The sequence below is a fragment of the Festucalex cinctus genome, chromosome 5, assembly GCF_051991245.1.
Source record: "Festucalex cinctus isolate MCC-2025b chromosome 5, RoL_Fcin_1.0, whole genome shotgun sequence".
In the NCBI taxonomy this organism is placed as follows: domain Eukaryota; kingdom Metazoa; phylum Chordata; class Actinopteri; order Syngnathiformes; family Syngnathidae; genus Festucalex; species Festucalex cinctus.
In genome coordinates this window covers 29,166,104-29,183,085 of record NC_135415.1, presented here as the reverse complement: position 1 = coordinate 29,183,085, position 16,982 = coordinate 29,166,104, and the positions used below count along the sequence as shown (strand labels likewise).

Here is a 16,982-nt window from a genome sequence, read left to right as displayed (position 1 = left end):
CTGGATTAGAATTGCTCAACTTGGCATTGCAAATCATGCAGTTTGGACCATGACTCCTGTCACACAACTCTAAATGTATAGAGCATTTTAAAACAATAAAACAATCACCACTGTTTTCTTAAGATGGAACCCAGGGGCAGCAGATGCAATGAAAACAGCAGAGGCCCCAGAATTGAGCTCTGTGGAACACCGTATATTCTGTTATACATGAGCATTCATATTGCATATATAAGAACCACTGTCCTAGTCTTGATCATGGTGTGCCTGAAAGTGGAATTCTTTACTATTTGAAAAATTGCTTCCACCCAATTTCAGCTACACAAATTTAAAGTCAGTGTCTACTTGGAAGGCGTTACTAACTCTCACACTAGAAATGTTTAGTATTGTTTCACATTAAAAAAGCGTGGAAATCTTTTGATTAGCAAAGTAGTTTTACTTTGTTTTTTTTTAAGCATTCGTTGAAACAACTTTATGTGCCTTTCATCAAAATGTTCATTGTGAAAAGAAATTTGTGAATTGTCATCCAACATTGATTAGCTCTTGTAGATTTTTACACAAGTGTTTATTTGGTCTTTTTTGAATGCACAAAAATGGGATGTGCAGTCACTGCAGTGTATATGGTTGAATTGCAGGTTATTAGCTCTGGTATTGTAAATGGGAAAACATTTTTGATTATATTTCACATGATCAGATTTTTATATATTGGTCAATAGTCCTATAAAAAAGCAGAAAAAAAGTCCAGATTAAATTTGTACCACTCTTTCTCAGTAGTTACTGATAATAAAGGGGTTTTGCAAATAAGATTCACTTCTTTAGAACATATTGTGTAAAAAAAAAAAAAAAAAAAAGTTACAAAGTGTATTGTCGGGGTTTTCAATTTTTATAGTAATAATTTTGCAATAAATGTCAGTTAATTAAACGTGGTGTTCGGTGTGGGGGCATAAATATGATCAGCTGCAAGATTCTATAACGCAACACATTTTGTGTTATTGTGTCAAAACTATAAATAGCAATTTTGTTGTTGTTGTTGATGCCAGTATCAAAACCGTTACATGTAATTTGTAATTTTTCGTCTGCGTTTCTTTTCTTTTTTATTGAACAGCATAATAATTTCAATCCAATATTCATTGCACATTCGTGAGCTCGTATGTCATATATGTTATTATACGGCAGTGATAAACGCGCAAACGTTTGTTTGGTAGAAGAGGTTCTCTTTGTGACTACAAACTACGTTACCCACAATCCTCAGCAGAAAACAGGAAACAGTTCTGCACGTGTGTTGTAGCAACTTGTCATGGCGGGCAATGCAGTAAAAATGATGGTCGGGTCAGCAAGGGAATCCAGTAGCAGCGACGACGAAGAGCTGAAACGATGTCAAGAAGCAGTTTGGGATACACAGAAAAGCGGGACCAATGGTATTTTTTTTTTCTGCTATTTTAAATTTCATACTGTTGTCAATATAAACGTTATACAGATGAGAATTCGGGTTGTGATACACAATGAACCTTACGTCATTTTTTTGTTGTGTTTAATTGAAATGGAAATGTCTTAATTTTCAGGAAATGGCAGTACAAAACAGTCAAAACGGTAAGTGAATCATAAAACTACTTTGTCCTTGATTGTAAACTAATTTTAACGAATGGCTAGCTTTCCCAAATCATAACGTCACGGTACATAAGGTTTGTTTACAAACACACAACCCTTATATTGGAACTCAACAGCTGTAGCTAATGTTGCAATTATGTGAGTACAGTATGTGATGATGATGATGACTAGTGTACTACTGTGTTTGGGGAAAGTGTTGTAGCTGCGGACCATGAACATGATGGCAACGAGCTCCAGGTCACCCAGGGGTTTCAAATTCATGTTGCCAAAAAGTTGGGACAATTTCTTGACAGGTAACCTAAATGTACTTTTTTTTTCTCCTACTAACTTTTAATCACTTAAGGAAATTAAAATGTTCTAATCCACATGTATTTGACTTAGTCGCTTGACAGAAATCCAGACTGACATATCTAACTGTAAGGCACCAGAAAAATTTGACGATGAAGGTAAATGTTCTTCTCCTCTTTATTGTTCTCGTAATCTTTTTTTTGTCTGTTTAAATGTTCTATTTTTATTTCAGGGTTCCGTTTGTTCTCAACATCAGTCCCAGGACAGCCAGCAGAGGACCCCCCTCTTGCTGTACGACGAAGGCCTATTCCCAGCTCAAGGTTTGTATAACTACACTGTCATTGATAGGATCCGCTCATTTTGTCGCAACACATTTTGTTGCCAATGGAGCCAAGCCATAAGCACATAGAATTTAGAGTGAAACCTCTATTCTTAAGACTATTCGATAATCGAAAATACCACAAAAATTCTGGGTTCAAACACATCACAAAATATTTTTAGCATGTCTCACACAATCTCGGCTCTGAATTTAGTGATATTAACTCTTCATGTGTTTTATTTGTCGAATCCGAGTGGCCTGTCTCAACAATGAGTTTTTAATAGAGGAACATAAGTGGATAAACATGGGTGAATTTAATGCAGCAAGACTCCAGCGTTCATACATCATAGTTATTGTATTTAACGAAAACTAACAAAAAAAAACTAAAATTGAAAAAAAAAAATGTTAATTGAAAAGGACAATAAAATCAAAAATGCTTTTGAAAAACGAAACCTGACTGAGACTACATTTCCCGTTTAGAAATCTATCTGTAATTATTGCATAAATAAATGTCCTTCGTTTTCTTACTGGTTAATTACCGGGTAATGTAATAAATGAACTTTCGGGGTTCATTTTAAATGTATTTATTTTGTTACGTCTGTACAGAAGAAGGAAGATCAAACAGTCATTTGAAAATTGCAATTTACTTTATTAAATTGTACTTTTTAAATTTTTTACATTATATTTCCTTTTTCTTTTCTTTTTTATCTTGGACTCGACAGATACTCAAAATATTTTAATAATAATAATATCAGTAAATCTAATTATAAAACTAAAATGGGGCCATTTGGAAAATATAAAGAACAATAAAAACAACCACACCTGCTCTGAAAACTTGAAAAATATAAATAAATAAAAGGAAATAAAACTGAATATAATGAAAAATCACAAACTATTATAACGAAGAAGTGAAAAGTGTTATTGATCTTGCATATTACTATGAAACGTAGCTGACTTCTTTTTCCATAAGAATTACAATTAACCTCAGTGACATGATTCCGTCGTCATTCAGCTTTGTTTTATTGTTTTTTGTCTTCTGTCTTATTCTAAAAATCGAAACTGTTGTTAAATTGTTTTCACAGTTGAATGAATCCTAGGAATATTATCGTTATTTTATTTTATTATGCTTTCCATTATGTGCCCCATGATGGCAACAGTTTGACACTTCTACAGATTATTTTTATGTCAGTATTTCCGATGGGAAAAAATGTTTTAAAATCCCCCCAAAAAAATCAAACCGTCCTGGAACAAATTGTATGCAATACTGAAGGTGACAGTAAAGATGGTTTCAAGATGATCAAGGGTTAACCTGAAGAGACCTTTTAGTCTCCACTAGACAACTACGATATGATGCAGTTTTTTTTCCTCCATATATCAGAACAATCGCAGGTGAGGTTCTTGTATGTAAACTGACGATCCACTCAACAACTTTGTGAGTAGTCTGATTGTCCTGCTGTGATGGTTGCAAAGGAACACGGAAAGGGGGAGTCAGAGATGCCAAGGAACAGGCAGTCATTGTGAATTCAGACTCAGTAGTTGAACTCATATTAGTCTGTTTAACATCATGGATGCTATAACGAGCACCTGCAACACTTTTGTTAGAGCAGGACTCGAGAAAAGAGTCCTTGATGAATCCGTGGAGGAAGGACCTAACGCCGAGGCAGGCGGCATTGTGGGGATGTTGTGTGAGATAGAGAATGGAACTAAGAATTCTGCTCCTTAATGCAACAATTTACACTCTCTTTGGTCCAGTGACAGCGACAGTGAGATGGAAACGAGGCTGAAGGAGGCAGCTGTGTCTTTGAAAGATCTCTTGCCCTCATCATCCACGCTCATTTCCTCCCAAACGGCATCGGCAACTCTTTGCTCAGAAAAGAAACAGAAGAAATCGTCTGAGGCAGAAGAGGAAATTGTTGCTAAGAAGAAGAAGAAGAAGAGGAAGAGGGAATGGGCAGAAGATGCGGGAAGCAATGCGGACTGTGACGGATCGTCTTGCGTTCAAAACAGTGCTGAGAACGCAGGTTCAAAGCAGGAACACCAAAAAGTCAAACGGAAAAAGAAAGTGGCAGAATGCGATTCGTAGGCCGGGAGCAAAAAATGCTTCCTTTCTACAAGCATAAAAAGATTTGTTGAAAACATGTTCAAGAAACTACTCCCATGTTTACAGTCAAAAGTCAACCATTTAAAATCATACCGTTTAATACGTTTGCTCACAGTTTGTCACAGATGTTCAGTGTGTTTTATAAAATGTTCACATTTTAAGTGAGCATACAATTTCTCAAGATTACATTAAAAAAAAGTATTTAAATAAAATACATTTTAGGTGATTTTTCTTTTTCTGTGTAAAAAGCAAGGGATCTCAAACGCAGCTCCTTGTTCATGTTGCAGCCAGCTGAGTTTCTTAAAACCTCCAAACTTCTTTGCGGTCCTTTCCGAACAGCTTCTGGGTCACGTTGGTGTTGGGGCAGGCATTGCTGGAGCGCAGCTCTACTGTGCCGGAGAGACCATTTGTGTGGGAATGTAAGAGCTGATGTCTGTCGGTGACGGCGACAGGAGGTGAGACTGGTGGCTGTCTGTTGTCTGGGAGGCAGAATACATCTCTGGGCTCTGGCTTGATGCTGCTGACAAAACGCCATATTTGTCTTTTATACATTCAAGTCAAATAATAGTAACACTAAAAAAAAAAATTCAATCCAAACTTCTTTGCCACAAGATGAATGGAAAAGTGATGTCATAGCAAATCATGACTACGCCTCTGCTGCAGTTGCAGTTCAAGGCCCGAGGTTCCCCTGTCACTATCCAAACCTGCACTCACTGCTTCCTACCTGGTACAGGTGTGTGAGCCTGCAGGTGCAGAGAATTTTCCTGCAGGGAAGGATCGGTTTGCTCCTCAGGATCTGCCGTTAGAATCTACCCAAAAAGAAAACAGTGGAAATATTCCCGTACACATACATCATTCATGTGCGGATTTGTGTACTCAGACATTACAACAAAGTCAAGATCGGCATTTGTATTAAAAAAAATAAAAATAAAAATAAATAATTGATGTGGAGGAAGCGTTAGCCTTGGCTAACTCGCTTTGTGGTCAAAAAAAAATATAATTGTTCTCCCTTCAGGAGGCAGTTCCGACACAAAATCGAGTGGTTATTGGCCTTTTACTTCCGACCGTGTGACCGGGTGGGATCACATGACTAGTGGAAATGCGTTTTCATGACACTTTTGCGGTACATCTCCATATTGATGGCTCTCGAAAACCACCTCACGAGACTGTAAAAACCTTTTTGCGATATTTGAGAGCTTTTCAAAATTTCTCTTTCCATGACTAGTTTGCTATTGCGTAATTTGTATTTTGCACGTTTCTGGGGGGGGGGTGTACAGTTTCTTAGGACTCTGGTAACGGACCAATCACGACTTACCTGTTTTCTCGTAATTGAGCAACTGTAATGCCATTTTCAGTTGGCAGCAAATGGAAAAATGGCTGCCCCGAGATGGATAAGAAGATTTTGCTGCTTAATGCATATTCCACAAACGCAATATTAACTCATTTGCTCCCAATAACGTGTAAATACGTTTTTTTTAATGTTGTAAGTGTCCCAAAGACGTATTTATACGTTTTTTGGTAGTTATTACACAAACGGCCAGCAGGTGGCAGCAGAGCAAAGGAGATCAACCAGGGCCATGTAGAAAAAAAGCTCAATTACTTACAATTTAAGTAGATTTGTGAAAACTGATGAATTTTAGCTCTCATCTAATGCTAATTGCTGCAAAACTGAAACAGATAGAATCATACTTTTTTTTCCTGATGAAAGAAGAGACTTTAATCTTTCTTTTGGTAGGTTCCATGCTTTTATAGCAATTGAACACAATATTCTGTGGGACTTGCAAAATCTGTCAAAATCCAGTAAAACAGCCGGGAGCGAACGGGATTGCTTCTGGGAAAACGGCTGGGAGTGAATGAGTTAATCAGAATGATACGTTTAGACTAGTGAGGCGCATAAAACGCTCCCCCAAAGTCACCTGTCTGACAGATGCGAGGCTGGTTAGTGTCCCCAGGCTGCTGCTGTCAGTGATGACCATGGCCTGAGACAGCAGACTGGATGAAGGGTACTGAGGTGACTCCGTCTTGTACACTACAAGTAAAGAGCAGAATGAAGTGCCACTTTCACGCCAATTTTACAGAATTGTGTGTGTGTGTGTGTGTGTGTGTACTGCTGCGCCCTCACTGTGACTTGGCAACTGCGCCATGGTAGCCATAAATGGATTGGCGCCCATGTGACTCTGGAGCTGCTGCGCCATTGGTTGCTGGGCGTGAAGCTGCTGCTGGAATGAGATTGGCTGCAGAGTCGTGAAACTGCCTCCCATGTTGTTGATGACCGGTACCGTTTGAGGTTGTGTTGAAGCTAGACCTGAGAATGAAAATGTTGGGGGTGGATAAACAACGATGTCATTTCAAACTTAAAATGTACTTGGTTACCAATAAGAAGTGAGGACTCTCCGAGGCTCATAACGCTGGGCAGTGAGGCCATGATGAGGCCTTGCGAGGATGCAGGGGAGGAGGACAAACTGTGCAGCGAGGTCAGAGTGCTTACAGGCGGCAGCGGGCCTCCACTGGAAACCTAAAACCAGATGGCAACGTGATCACGTTGGCCCTAATTAGGCAGCAATATGTGGGCATAGAACACTCGCTCACCAGTTTGGGATGGTGGCTCTCCAGGAGGAGTGTGTGGCTTGGCTCCAGCTGGACAGGACTGGCCACTAGGCGACCCACACTTTCACCTGCACTACCTCTGGCTGAGTTCAGGGTGTCGCATTGGATTTGATGGCTATATTTGACACCTGGGATGGAACAGAAAATCAACAATCAAACATCTTTTGTCGATCTTGTCACATGTGCTTCCTGTACAGTATAGCCCAGGGGTCAGCAACCTGTCCTGTCCAAAGAGCCATTTTAAGGCCAAATAAATAACAAAAAAATCTGTCATTTGAAGATTGATGAACGAAACAGTGTGTTGGTTTGATGGAGGGCCTGCCGCCCAAGAGCTAATTAGAGTTGCAACATAATTGAGATTCATTTTCTTCTTTTTTTGTGTGGTGTTTTTTCATACTTCATTTTTAGACTTTTCTGCCTTTCTGTGATTTCTGACATTTTTGGCAATTTTATGGACATATTACAGCGATTTAATTTTCTCCCTCTCTTCTTCATTTTGGGACATTTCATGGCTATTTTGTGATTTGCTCTCAATTTTCAGAAAATTTTTGTAGTTTTTTTTTTGCCTTTTTATTTACTGTCAATTTTCTGACATTTTGTTTGTTTTGTGTTGAAATTTTGCAGACATTTTATGGTAATTTTTGTGATTTTTTTTCACATTTCCTAACTACTTTTTAAACGTATTTCTTTTTTTTTTTTTTTTTTTACCAAAGATATAGTATTTTTCAGCCCTTTTTCCTTTGTTTTTGTACATTTTATGGTTACCTTTTATACGTTTAATCAATTTTCTGACACTTTTTGCAACTTTGTGGACATTTTATGGCAATTTTGTAACTTTTTTTTTTTTTTTGCCTTTTTACTATCAATTTTCTGACTTTACAAAAATTATCATAAAATGTCTGCATTTTTTTTTTAATTTCCTTTTTTTGGAGGGGGGGATATTTTATAGCTGCCTTTTAAACATTTTTTTTTTTAAACCAATTTTCGGATTTCGTTTTTGGCAATACCAAATATATAGTATTTTTCTGCCTTTCTTCCTTTGTTTTTAGACATTTTATGGTTACCTTTTGTACGTTAATCTACTCTGACATTTTTGGCAATTGCATGGACATTTATGGTAATTTTCTGCTTTTCCTCTTCCTCCTCTTATTTTAATTTACTCAATTCCTTTAAATGATATTTTATCTTAAAAAAAAAATAAAATACCTAATAAACATGAAAAACTATGAATTTCTACAATTATTATTTTTTTTGATAGCTCCACAGAATGGGGTCTAAAGAAATGCCCCATGTGGCTCCATAGCTGCAGGTTGCAGACCCCTGATATAACTACTTGTAATACAGTACTGTCAGAAAAGCAAAAACTAATTTACAATAAAGATGAAAACATATTTCATATTTGAATGTTTAAGACCATTACTGAGCTCTGGACTTGAAGAAAGGTTGGGGTTGGAAGAAGAAACCGAGTGGCTGGTGAAAGGCCCATCGAGAGCCAGTTTGTGCCGGAAGGCCTCCTCTTTTCGGCGGTTGGCAAACCAGTTGTACACCCTGACCTCAGTGACCAAGTTGGAGCCCAGGCCAGCGAGCTGTGACGGAGACACCCCCCTCTGCAAACACTCTGCCCTGGGGGTGGAAGAAAAAAAAAAAAAAAAAAAAAGTTCCAGCTAATTAAGACCTATATGGTACTTTTTTCCCCCACAAATCATTACATGGTATTTTCTAGAAATTATTGACCAATTTTAAGTGTTGAAATTTGCTTGCTCTCTTTGGAGCTACAATGTTAATGGCTCAATATAGTGTTTTTTGTTGTCTTTTTCTGAAAAGTAATAGTTTTGGAACTACTAAAATTCTGCCTGATGCCAACAAGACAATGCTATGGCATTAATGGAGTTAACTGAAGAAATTTCCACTGCCATGGATAAAAAGCACATCTTAGTGTTTTCGTGGATTTAAAAAAAAAAAGCATTGGATCATGAAATATTATTGCATAAATTGTTTAAATATGGTATAAGAGGTGTCGCACATCAATGGGTGACTAGTTATTTAAAAAATAGAAAACAACAATAGTAGACCGTCAACACACATATATATGTAACTTGTGGGGTGCCCCAGGGATCAATTCTGGGGCCAGTACTTTTTCTTCTTTATGTGAATGATATTACAACTATGTTGATGTGTTTTTGCGGAGTTACAAAAAGCATTGGCTCATGAAATATTATTGCATAAGTTATTTAAATATGGTATAAGAGGTGTCGCACATCAATGGGTCACTAGTTATTTAAAAAATAGAAAACAAAAATTATAATTCAATAGTAGACCGTCAACACACAGATATGTAACTTCCGGGGTGCCCCAGGGATCAATTCTGTGGCCACTACTTTTTCTTCTTGATGTGAATGATTTTACAACTATTTCCAAATTGTTAAAATGTATTTTATTTGCAGATGACACCACTTTGTTTTAGGTTGGGACAAATATATATATAAAGTATTACAAGTAATAGAGAAAGAGTTTCAGAAAATTATGAAGTGGTTCAATGCCAACAGACAGCCATTAGTAAAACCAGATTTGTGATTTTTTTTTTTTTTTTTTTTTTTAGCTGTAGAAATATTGATGTTGAAGCAACACTGACTGTGCAAGTTTTCTGTGTCCCTTTTCATTTCTCTTTTTTAAAGAATGAAATCAAAATTGAATTGAATATGATGAAGTTTGATGTGACGAAAATATTCCCTTACGCTTACAGAGCAGATTAGATGACATCATCAAGTAAATGGAGGATGAATGAAATCAGCACTTTCGCGTCCCACCTGTTGCACTCCTCCACCAAGCTCTCTCTCTCCTCCTTGCTGGGGTTTTTTTGTCGTTCGTAGGCGTGGAAAAGGATCTGCAGGGAAGCGGGACCCCATTTGAATCGGTTCCTCCGACCCCTCCTGGAGTCCTCACCTGGCTCCTCCGTAGACATGAGGCCATGTTTGGCGTTGGTGAATTCTAGCAGGTAACGGTCGCCATGCTTTTTAGATTTCCGCTCTCGGAGATGTCAAATTCCGACATTATGTGCAGCTTTTTGTGTACTCACGTTGGCTGATTTCACACTGCTTCTTGACGTACCAGCTGTACAGTGCAGCTCTCTTCTGGTTCTTCATTGGCGTGCCTTTGTTGAGATGCTGAGAGAGGTGCGATTGATTGAGGCCCGTGGACTCGACCACTTCTCTCTGAGGGAGATTGTGTTGCTGCATGTAGCTCTTCACCATTTTTGCAACATGCCACGGGTCTTCCCTGGTGGAAGCAGACATGCAAAACGGACCCATTAGGCTCATTCACCTTTCATTGAGCGTATCCTGTTCGGGTTCACGGATGAGTTGGAACGTATCCTGGTTGACTTTTGGGTGAGAGTGGACTGGTTACGAGTCGATTACAGGGCACATATTCGCGTTCAAAATCACACATATGGGGGCAATTAAGCCCTTGATTAACCTGCATAACGTTTTGCCCCCCCCCCCCCCCCTTTTTTTTTTTCCAGACCGATAGTACTCAACTCTTGAGTAGTCACCAATAACGATATCAAGTATACAGATCAGGGTTGTTATAGTTTTTGAATTTTCATTTTAGTTAGTTTTTATTTTGTTTTGAGTTTTTATTTTTTTATTAAATTTTTTCTTTAAATTTACTTAGTTTTAATTGGTTTTTCAAGGGTGGTTCCGTTAGTTTTTATTAGTTTTAGTTTTTTAATTAATGTTTAGTTTTAGTTTAGTTTTAGCTAGTTTTTGTATTAGTTTTAGTTTAAAAAAACGTGTATGACTTGTGCACAGTATTTAAAAAAACTCTATGGGAGGGACATCATCTGAAGGTGCTTTTCTATTAGCTGCTGCTAGATGACGTCACTTCTGTGTGAGACACTTTTAAATGAACTTATTCCGGTTATTATCAAAATAAATGTACTTAAAATCACATTTAAAATTATCCCCAAAGTCTCATACATTAAATTAATTACCAAAGGCTAAAACGAAGGACATTTTTGCTTTAATGATAGTTTTAGTTTTGTAAACATAAAATGTAGTTTGTTATTTTTCGTTTAAAAAAAAAAAACATTTCTGTTTTTGTTTCATTTCATTAATGAAATTCGTTTTTGAATTTTATGTTTAATTTTTTGTTAGATTTAGTCAACTAAAATAACCTTGGTACAGATACCACTAGGGCGGCACGGTGGTCTAGTGGTTAGTACGTCCGCGTCTAGTGGTTAGCACGTCCGCCTCCCAGTTCTGAGGACTCCGGTTCGACTCCGGCCTTCCTGGGTGGAGTTTGCATGTTCTCCCCGTGCCCGCGTGGGTCTTCTCCGGGTACTCCGGTCTCCTCCCACATTCCAAAGACATGCATAGCAGGTTGATTGGGTTCTCAGAATTGTCCCTAGGTGTGCTTGTGTGTGTGGATGGTTGTTCGTCTCTGTGTGCCCTGCGATTGGTTGGCAACCAGTCAAGGGTGTCCCCCGCCTACTACCCAGAGCCAGCTGAGATAGGCGCCAGCACCCCCCGCGACCCTTGTGAGGAATAAGCGGTCAAGAAAATGGATGGATGGATGGATGAACAGATAGCACTAATATTTATAAGACATAAAATTTCCCCTAAAAAACCCCAATGACAGTTCATTTTAAATAAAGACCTCTATATCCCAATATAGCATTTCCTTAAAAAAAAAATGCATGAAATTAATGGCAATTTTCAATTCTTCTAATTTCTCATTTCTAGTTCCTGATTGTCATGAAAACCAATACCTTGAAATAAGGTCAGGTATCGGCCCGATACCTCATATTGGTAATCGCCCATCCCTAATAGAGGGATAAATTGCGAATGAAGTAAAAGTCAAATAAAGTACACTTTTTTTTATATATAACATGACTAAGCATTTTGACTGTGTTATCTGTACTCTAAAAGACTTGTCATTCTGATGGCATTGACATGTTCAGTGACACAAATATTTACTTTTGAGAGATCACCCCCAAAGGGGGAACCATCATGTTTTGCAATTTGTATAAATAGTTTTGAGAAATGCACTTACTGTTTTGCACATTTCAATTCTGATCTGAAAAATGTACCGAAACAACTCTAAAATAACAATGCGGGACCTAAAGTGTACAGGAAACTCGCATTATTAGGTCTTTTGCTTCAAATAAAAATGCTGCGGTGCGTTTTTCATCAGTGTAAACAACAGCCACAATATAGAGTATAATATGTTTATAACTGACATTTCTTGTGAATGTAAGATTTCGCTTTATATTCGCCTTATACGCCAATCCGAAATATTATTGAAGGTTGTTGTATTTTATAAGAATAACTTGGTACCTAAAGAGAGATCTTGCAACAGCTGTCAGACGTGATCACATGGGAAGAAGTGTCCCGGAGCATTATTGACAGAGAGCGATAAGAGAAAGCAAAGCACACAGGAGCAAAGTCCAACTGCTGAAGCGACAAAAATGGTCAAACATACCGAGCATGGAAAACCTTATTTTAAAGTTTCTAAAATTAAGTCAGGAATAGATTTAAAAAAAAAAAAAAATTTAAATGTAACGCCAAAACTAATTATCAGGCATTTGGTTCAAAATGAAATATTGTCCGTTATATAATTTTATTGTCAACAAATCATTGTCAAATGATTGGAAAATGCATTATTTCAAGCAGATACCATATTTAAAGAAATCGCTTATTCAAATGCGGAGCTCGATCACGTGTGGTTATGCAAACGTTGACTCATGGACCGGCCCTTCTCCATTAATCTTCACCTACATACTCCTCGCTTATTTATTAAGAATTGGCCACAGAATAATGATGGGAGTGGGTAATTAGTAACTAGCAAAGGAGGAACCCTCTTTAAATTGGCTTCAGACGCCAGAGTCAGACAGACGAGCGGGAGAAGGAGGGAACATTTGGGAAGAGAGGGGGAACCAATCAACATTTGCAGGTTATGATCTCAGGTTTAAAAAAAAAAAAAAAAAAAAAAAAAAAAAGCGATGGGGGACAAGCGTGACGTCAATTTCATTTTCAAGACATTTTCTAATTCTACTCATTGAAGAAGAAAACCCCGTTGGGGCGTCAGTGCTGTGAGATCGACTTACTGCAGGAGCCGTTCCACTTCAGACCTCAGTTTGGCCGCCTCCTCGGGAGGAAGCTTCTCCAAATCTCTGATTATCTGCGGTGGGTAATCCATTTCTCCCTCTTCGGAGCTCTCGCCATCCGCCTTCTCTGTCCCGTTGGCCCGTTCTCGCTCCAGTTCCCCCATGGCGTGGGTCAAGACATCCCGGGACAGGCCCGACTCCAGCAGGGCCCAGACCAGCTGTTCCTGAAGGGCCGTCAGACGGCCGGACCTCGCCATGGCGGCCCTTTCCTCGCCCTCCATTACTCTGATGCCTTACCTGCTCCCGCTTTGCAAACAAACTCTCTGCTCTCATGTGCCGGTTACATGCGCACGGCTTCGGCCGGATGGACGAAGCTGGGTGCCATCATATTTAGAATCCCTCTTCAAGTTAAGCAAAAAAAAAAAAAAAAGAGAGATACTTTCTATTTCTTTATGTTTACTTTCCTCTCGATTAATCCCGAGCTGCCTGGTTTTAGCTCTCCACCTGCTGTTTAGCTTTCAAAGGTCAATTTTCTTTTTTTTTTAACCTTCTTCCTCTTCGCCGCCTCTCCCCCTGCCTTGAACTTTGTCCCCTCTCCCTCATTCCCCAACGCTGACCAAAGTGCATTTTAACAAACAATTAGTTCGAAAGGGGGGGCAACAATGATACAATCTCAAGCAAAATTAAGGAGGCAGCAGATCCTCCCCTCAATGCAACAAAGTGATATAACAATCAATCTCAATCCATTCCTGTTTTTTCCCCTATAAAGACAAAACTGTGCAAAACACATGGGCCATTATCCCATTTTTTGTTTTAGCTATGAATATTTCAAATTATAGCGGAAGTGGAAACGTGTTTACATGATGTTGCGTTTAAAAAAAAAAATAAAAAATTGAGAAAGCAGATTTGATTTGACCCGTCCTGGTCGCCACTAGAGGGCCCTATTGAGCCATTCATGCGTATTGATGATTTCTGCATGTCAATTTTCGTTTTCAATTTCACATACAGTGAAGCCTGGCAGAATTTGTAAGGTGTGTACTACTCTTTAGAAGAAGAAAAAAATCACCACCACACATTAACAGAAGCCCAGAGGTGTAGATTGAGAAGGAGTTCATTGGTATACATCCTGTATTTATACAGTGCATTATCCTAAGTGAAACGCGGGAGACCCTGCATTTATGGAATATTTTTTTTCCAATGCTAATATGCCATTCTCTGAACTCTCCCTTTTTTTTTTTTTTTTTTTCTACAATACTAATCGGTCACACCTCAAACTTGTTTTAGTGAGTTCCTCGGTAATAAGATTCCTCTCGTTGTAGACTTTCTCACTTTCTCGCCAAATCTGATGATGCTGTGATTTGCAAACTCAAGATTTCATCATCTTGAGGCTCATCAGTCTGCCAGAGAAAGTGTAAAAGTCAGAAGCGGCGTGGAATAAAAAAAAAAGAAAAAGAGGGCAAATGGAACGAGAGAATGCCTTTGAGAGTTAACAAATCTTTCTTGTTCTCTCAGCGTGAAACACTCGCTTTCTTCTCTGCCTTGATCACCTTATACCGTTCTCAGGTTCAGCCCATCAGCACCTTTTTTTTTTTTTTTTTGTGAGGAGCTCCTGTTACCCCACCCCACCCTTGGGAAAATGGCATTATACTGTATTTGGATGGGTAACAGAGCTCGCTCTATCTTTCCGAGGCTTGCAACTGACCTGTAATTAAGTCCCATTGTTAACTTTACAGAGGAAACTCCTCACCAAAGTGGACAGATTTCACTGACGAATTCTGCGCAAGCTGGGTTTATCAAGATTTGGCCACATGCATCAGCTCACATTTTCCCTCCCCATAGAGCCAAAGCGGCGCTGATTGGTAATGAGATGCAATAATCCACACTGTCCATCTCTCATTAGTGAGACTTTACAGGCTGCTTCTGTGTACTCACGACAAGCTCTCTGTCTCAACATCCTCCTAGACGCCCAAACCACCACCACCCCCACGCCACTATTCAACCCCATTGATCATGCATGCAGAAATTCAACCACCCCTTCATTCATGTCCAAATAGCCCTCGTTCCACTTCCAGAGCTTCATCTGCTGTGAAGGGCAAGCAAGTTAGCGGAGTGGACACTGTGCACTATAGCAAGACCATAAAACAAATTCTCCACTTTCACACTTTATGACTGTGAAAGACAAAGACATAGAGTCCATCTACACTCACACTTAGCTATATGGAAATGCACTCAAAATGCTGAGCTTTCTTTTTTCTTTTTCTTTTTTTTAAATACAACTGCTTGCACCTTACACCCAACAAGTCAAAGCTGCCATTGTGCTTGTGTGAATTACTCGGGCTATATTGATCGGTCTTAACATTGGTTACCAGGTCACATGTTGAGAAGATTAGCTGGAGCTAGCTTTGGCACTAATTAAATGCTTAAAAGTCCAGCGGTGAATGAGCACAGCACACTGACTGGCCTTCTGTTAAGAGAACACAGCATTTGGGGGGTTTTAAAAGGTAGAAATTGAAGCTGACTTAAAGTTACCTTGAAATAAATGCTTGCTTCCCAGAAATATCTTGAAAAAGCAGCCTCTTGATGCACTCAGACTGCCATGGGATTCGTAGAAATACCTGAGAAGTGAGTCTGAACCGTCAACACCACAAAGAAACTACTAAAGGTCTATTGATTTTTTATTTTTTATTTTTTAACAGCGCAGTCTATTTTGTTTTCATTGCAACGTTACTAAGATGTTCATATGTCTACATAAACACACACACACACACACACACACATATATAGATTTTCTTTGAACAATGCTAATGTCGTTTGTGTAGTGGTTCAACTCTGTGATCATAACACAGTTTGCACACGAAATTGTTACCAACCGTAACAGTAAACATGCGGTTGAAACCAAATTATAGTAAAGTGTGTCAAGATCCACCAGCAAAACGGTTGGATGTTTACTCCTTGGGCCTTCACAATAAAAGCTAAGTTCCCCCAACAGGAAACAAGTGGAAGTGAACACTGGAACAACTGTGAATTTGTAATCCGATTGGTTGGGGAAACAGTATAATTGCTACAATAGTTGCTACAACCCGACTGATTCTCAAGGCACTTTTCTTTCATTTTCTCTTTGGATTCTAGCCTTTATGACGGTCTACAATGTCCATATAATCTGACCGTCAGATTATATGGAAATTGGAATAGAATAGAAAAGTAAAAAACAAAAAACAAAACAGTAATAATAATAAGGATTAAAACAAAACAAAAAAAACATACCATACAGTAGCCTACAGTGAAAGCAGCGCAGGTACGAGAGAGACGCTACAAAATAAATTAAGACAACAAATGTTTGTCAATAAATTAATACAATTTCATGATACAAATACAAGAATTTAGGTTGTAAATTTAGGCCGGCTGACCCTGACAGCTCATTAGTTACAGTTACATTTACAGTACCATAAATCTACCCCAATATTGCAATTCATAAAGCGCGATCTATTTCAACCTGTAGAACGGCGCGAACACGCTCTTATTTTGCAAGTTAACACAGGAAGCGGCTTTCACGCTCACTGTAACTTTGCCCCGCGGCGGCGCCTGGTCCCTTTGGCTTTCAGGGATGAAGGAGCGACAGCAGCGTGGACGGAGTAGAGGACGACGAGGAGGTGGAGTCTGTCCCAACTCGCATCTGGCCCGCTCCCCTCTGACACCACGGGCCAAACCCGCCCTGAGCCTCTCACTCACTGCCCGCCTGTTCTCCCGCACGCCTCGGCCCCGGACACCCTCGGCGCAGCACCCGCACCGTACACAATCGACCAGGACACAGAATGGACACGGAAGGGAGCCAGGGCACCCTGTCCACTACGGACTCCCCTCACGACCCCTGGTAAGTCCAAAAGAAAACTTTTTTTTTTTCTCCCCCTTGAACAAGCCTTGCCACACTGGGAGCCTTCATGTCACATTTACTGACC

General features: G+C 39.2%; 3 protein-coding genes across 6 annotated transcripts in view; 2 read left to right on the top strand and 1 right to left on the bottom strand.

Moving 5' to 3' along the window:
* Positions 1–1,269: 1,269 nt before the first annotated feature.
* On the top strand, positions 1,270–4,525 carry c5h12orf43 (chromosome 5 C12orf43 homolog). Its single transcript, XM_077521198.1, has 6 exons — positions 1,270–1,415; positions 1,560–1,587; positions 1,800–1,898; positions 1,987–2,051; positions 2,126–2,213; positions 3,965–4,525. The coding sequence occupies exons 1-6, from the start codon at positions 1,295–1,297 to the stop codon at positions 4,293–4,295; spliced, it is 732 nt and encodes a 243-aa protein (XP_077377324.1). The 5' UTR covers positions 1,270–1,294; the 3' UTR covers positions 4,296–4,525.
* Positions 4,442–13,582, bottom strand: hnf1a (HNF1 homeobox a). 3 transcript variants are annotated; one of them, XM_077521192.1, is made up of 10 exons: positions 13,027–13,582; positions 9,997–10,196; positions 9,728–9,908; positions 8,341–8,543; positions 6,903–7,048; positions 6,687–6,828; positions 6,436–6,618; positions 6,230–6,342; positions 5,038–5,122; positions 4,442–4,833 (listed from the first exon to the last, which is right to left on the bottom strand). In XM_077521192.1, exons 1-10 carry the CDS (start codon positions 13,305–13,307, stop codon positions 4,700–4,702), a joined length of 1,668 nt encoding a protein of 555 aa, XP_077377318.1. In that variant the 5' UTR covers positions 13,308–13,582; the 3' UTR covers positions 4,442–4,699. The 3 variants fall into 3 exon arrangements, with proteins under 3 accessions (XP_077377318.1, XP_077377319.1, XP_077377320.1); XM_077521193.1 differs by having other exon boundaries at positions 4,442–4,830; XM_077521194.1 differs by lacking the exon at positions 13,027–13,582 and adding an exon at positions 12,257–12,892.
* msi1b (musashi RNA binding protein 1b) overlaps positions 12,896–16,982 on the top strand; it is a 29,710-nt gene continuing 25,623 nt past the window's right edge. Inside the window, exons 1-2 of one of the 2 annotated variants that reach the window (XM_077521196.1) lie at positions 12,896–15,688; positions 16,629–16,897. In XM_077521196.1, coding sequence (XP_077377322.1) covers positions 16,839–16,897 — 59 coding nt within the window. In that variant the 5' untranslated portion in view covers positions 12,896–15,688; positions 16,629–16,838. Of the gene's footprint in view, positions 16,898–16,982 lie in introns of both variants that reach the window. The other variant, XM_077521195.1, reaches the window with a different exon arrangement.

Excerpts from the sequence above, each read along its gene's own strand:
- hnf1a (XM_077521192.1), bottom strand. The coding sequence starts at position 13,307 with ATGGAGGGCGAGGAAAGGGCCGCCATGGCGAGGTCCGGCCGTCTGACG. Across the intron at positions 10,197-13,026 it reads GAAGTGGAACGGCTCCTGCA|GGAAGACCCGTGGCATGTTG; the intron begins GTAAGTCGATCT and ends TGCTTCCACCAG. Across the intron at positions 8,544-9,727 it reads TTGGTGGAGGAGTGCAACAG|GGCAGAGTGTTTGCAGAGGG; the intron begins GTGGGACGCGAA and ends TTCCACCCCCAG.
- c5h12orf43 (XM_077521198.1), top strand. The coding sequence starts at position 1,295 with ATGGCGGGCAATGCAGTAAAAATGATGGTCGGGTCAGCAAGGGAATCC. Across the intron at positions 1,416-1,559 it reads ACAGAAAAGCGGGACCAATG|GAAATGGCAGTACAAAACAG; the intron begins GTATTTTTTTTT and ends CTTAATTTTCAG. Across the intron at positions 2,052-2,125 it reads AGAAAAATTTGACGATGAAG|GGTTCCGTTTGTTCTCAACA; the intron begins GTAAATGTTCTT and ends TTTTTATTTCAG.